Genomic DNA, 1,891 nt, shown 5'->3' on the forward strand with positions numbered 1-1,891 from the left:
TGATGCATGAGGCTGTACAGATCTCCACTGACCACATGATGGAGCTCGTCCAACATCTTACCAGAGAAACAGCGTCAACTCATTTCTTCAGGAAACACAAACCAAAGACAGTCTCCAGCACCTTCAGACGAATACCCAGAAAATAAGGTTTAAATAAAAGGTACAGTTGATTTATACTGTGTGAAGAAATTATATGAATTGGCACGAGAAAAGTTGCTGTGCAAAAGTCATCCCAAATGGACATGATTGCTCTGTTTAATCACATTTCATCAACATTTTTCAATAACAGAGAGAGGGGATTGCAGTCGTGTCATGGTTTATTTGAAAGCAATAAAATAAAACGATACAAAGAAAAAAACAATCATACAAGTCAAAATGCTTCGATAGCTCTGGTCCAGCCGCTGCCTGTTAACAGTGTATGTTTTAAACAAATTGTCTGAGCAGCGAATATTTGCTCAATGTCTGTGTGCTGCCAACTCACAAACTCAGATAGTCCACCTGAACCCAACACTGAGATCAGGTTGGAGATGTTCGTGCTGTCCAATTGCTCCGAGTCTGAATGTAAATCATCATCATTCCTCATCCTTTTACATGGCACCGGCCCAAAGTCTGGCAAATAAAACTCTGGATCAACAATATGATAACTTGTGTCCATCTTTCGCTTCTTAGCGTAGCACTGCGCGCCCTGCGGCTGTTTTGACTGCGCGCAACAGTCTGAGTGGAAGTATCCATTCGTGACAGTAGTCACCACATGCGTGTCCAAGTCCAGGACAGTCTTTTGGTTGGCTTGTGCGTTTGAGATAGGTAACTCCCAGGTGGATTTGTCTGCACAACTCCAACAGGCTTCCGAAACCATGAGGTCAGAGTCACTTGGTGAAACCATTGCGCAGGCAGATGCTTCTTGGTGCGCCACCTCTGCAGGCTGGCCGTTGGGCTGGTGCGCTCCGCAGTGCCAAGTGTCCGACTCAACCCCAGTAAAGTTGCAGTAGAAGTCATCGGCGAACTCCGTTAAGCTCCCAGTCAATTCAAAATATTCTTGCCTTTCACGGACCGCAGCTACATCCTCATACTGATGTATCCTCTGCGTTTGCGACAAGTTTTTGCTCATATAAAACTGCCTGGCGTTTCTCAGTACGTACGTTACCAGTAAGTTCTTGTGGAGCTTGATGCCTCCTCTCTGCGTCCTGGAGCTTTGGATTTTCCTCAAAGAAATGGAGATCAGATTCTGTGCGTCAAATGCACACTCCATCCTCAACCGGGCCACCCGTTCTTTGCTCTCAGTCTCTCAAATCGGTTGTTTCCTCAGAGAAGAAATATGTATGTCTTTAGTTGAGATTCCTACTCGATTCGTGTAGACTGTGTCCATAGCGCTCCATGTCTTCCCAGTAAGGGCATGGATTTGCAACTCTCATCTTTCCTTGCCACGCCCTCACGTAGGCATTGTCCAATGGGAGGGAGGCGGTGCTTCTGTTATACGCAAATATCACTACTAGCCTCATTCAGAATGCACGTAGGAGCGGGCATGCTGCATTTCACTAAATGTGGTCAGAGCTTTTTAAATCTCAGTGCGGACAAAAATCATCACAATTGTTAACCATGTAGAAAAGAAGAGAGCAGAGTAGAACAGAATAGAAAGAGATGAGTAGAACAGAATAGTGCAGAGCATATAGTTGGTATTATAATAGAACTAGTAGAAGAATAGAACTAGTAGAGAGCAATAATATACAATAGGATGGAATAGAGTAGAACATGGTAAAGTGCAACTGAACAGAACATATCAGAGAGTAACAGAACAAACAAGAAAAGAATAGAACATACAGAAGTAGACAGGGATAGAATAGACAAGAGTAGATTAAAACAGTAGGATAATTGCAATAAAATAAAAGAGTGA

General features: G+C 43.5%; 1 protein-coding gene across 1 annotated transcript; it reads right to left on the reverse strand.

Moving 5' to 3' along the window:
* Positions 1-299: 299 nt before the first annotated feature.
* LOC117252272 (immediate early response gene 5-like protein) lies at positions 300-1,380 on the reverse strand. The gene has a single exon (XM_033619032.2). The coding sequence runs from the start codon at positions 1,247-1,249 to the stop codon at positions 371-373; it is 879 nt and encodes a 292-aa protein (XP_033474923.1). The 5' UTR covers positions 1,250-1,380; the 3' UTR covers positions 300-370.
* Positions 1,381-1,891: the final 511 nt, after the last annotated feature.

Source organism: Epinephelus lanceolatus, chromosome 9, assembly GCF_041903045.1.
Source record: "Epinephelus lanceolatus isolate andai-2023 chromosome 9, ASM4190304v1, whole genome shotgun sequence".
Taxonomy (NCBI): domain Eukaryota; kingdom Metazoa; phylum Chordata; class Actinopteri; order Perciformes; family Serranidae; genus Epinephelus; species Epinephelus lanceolatus.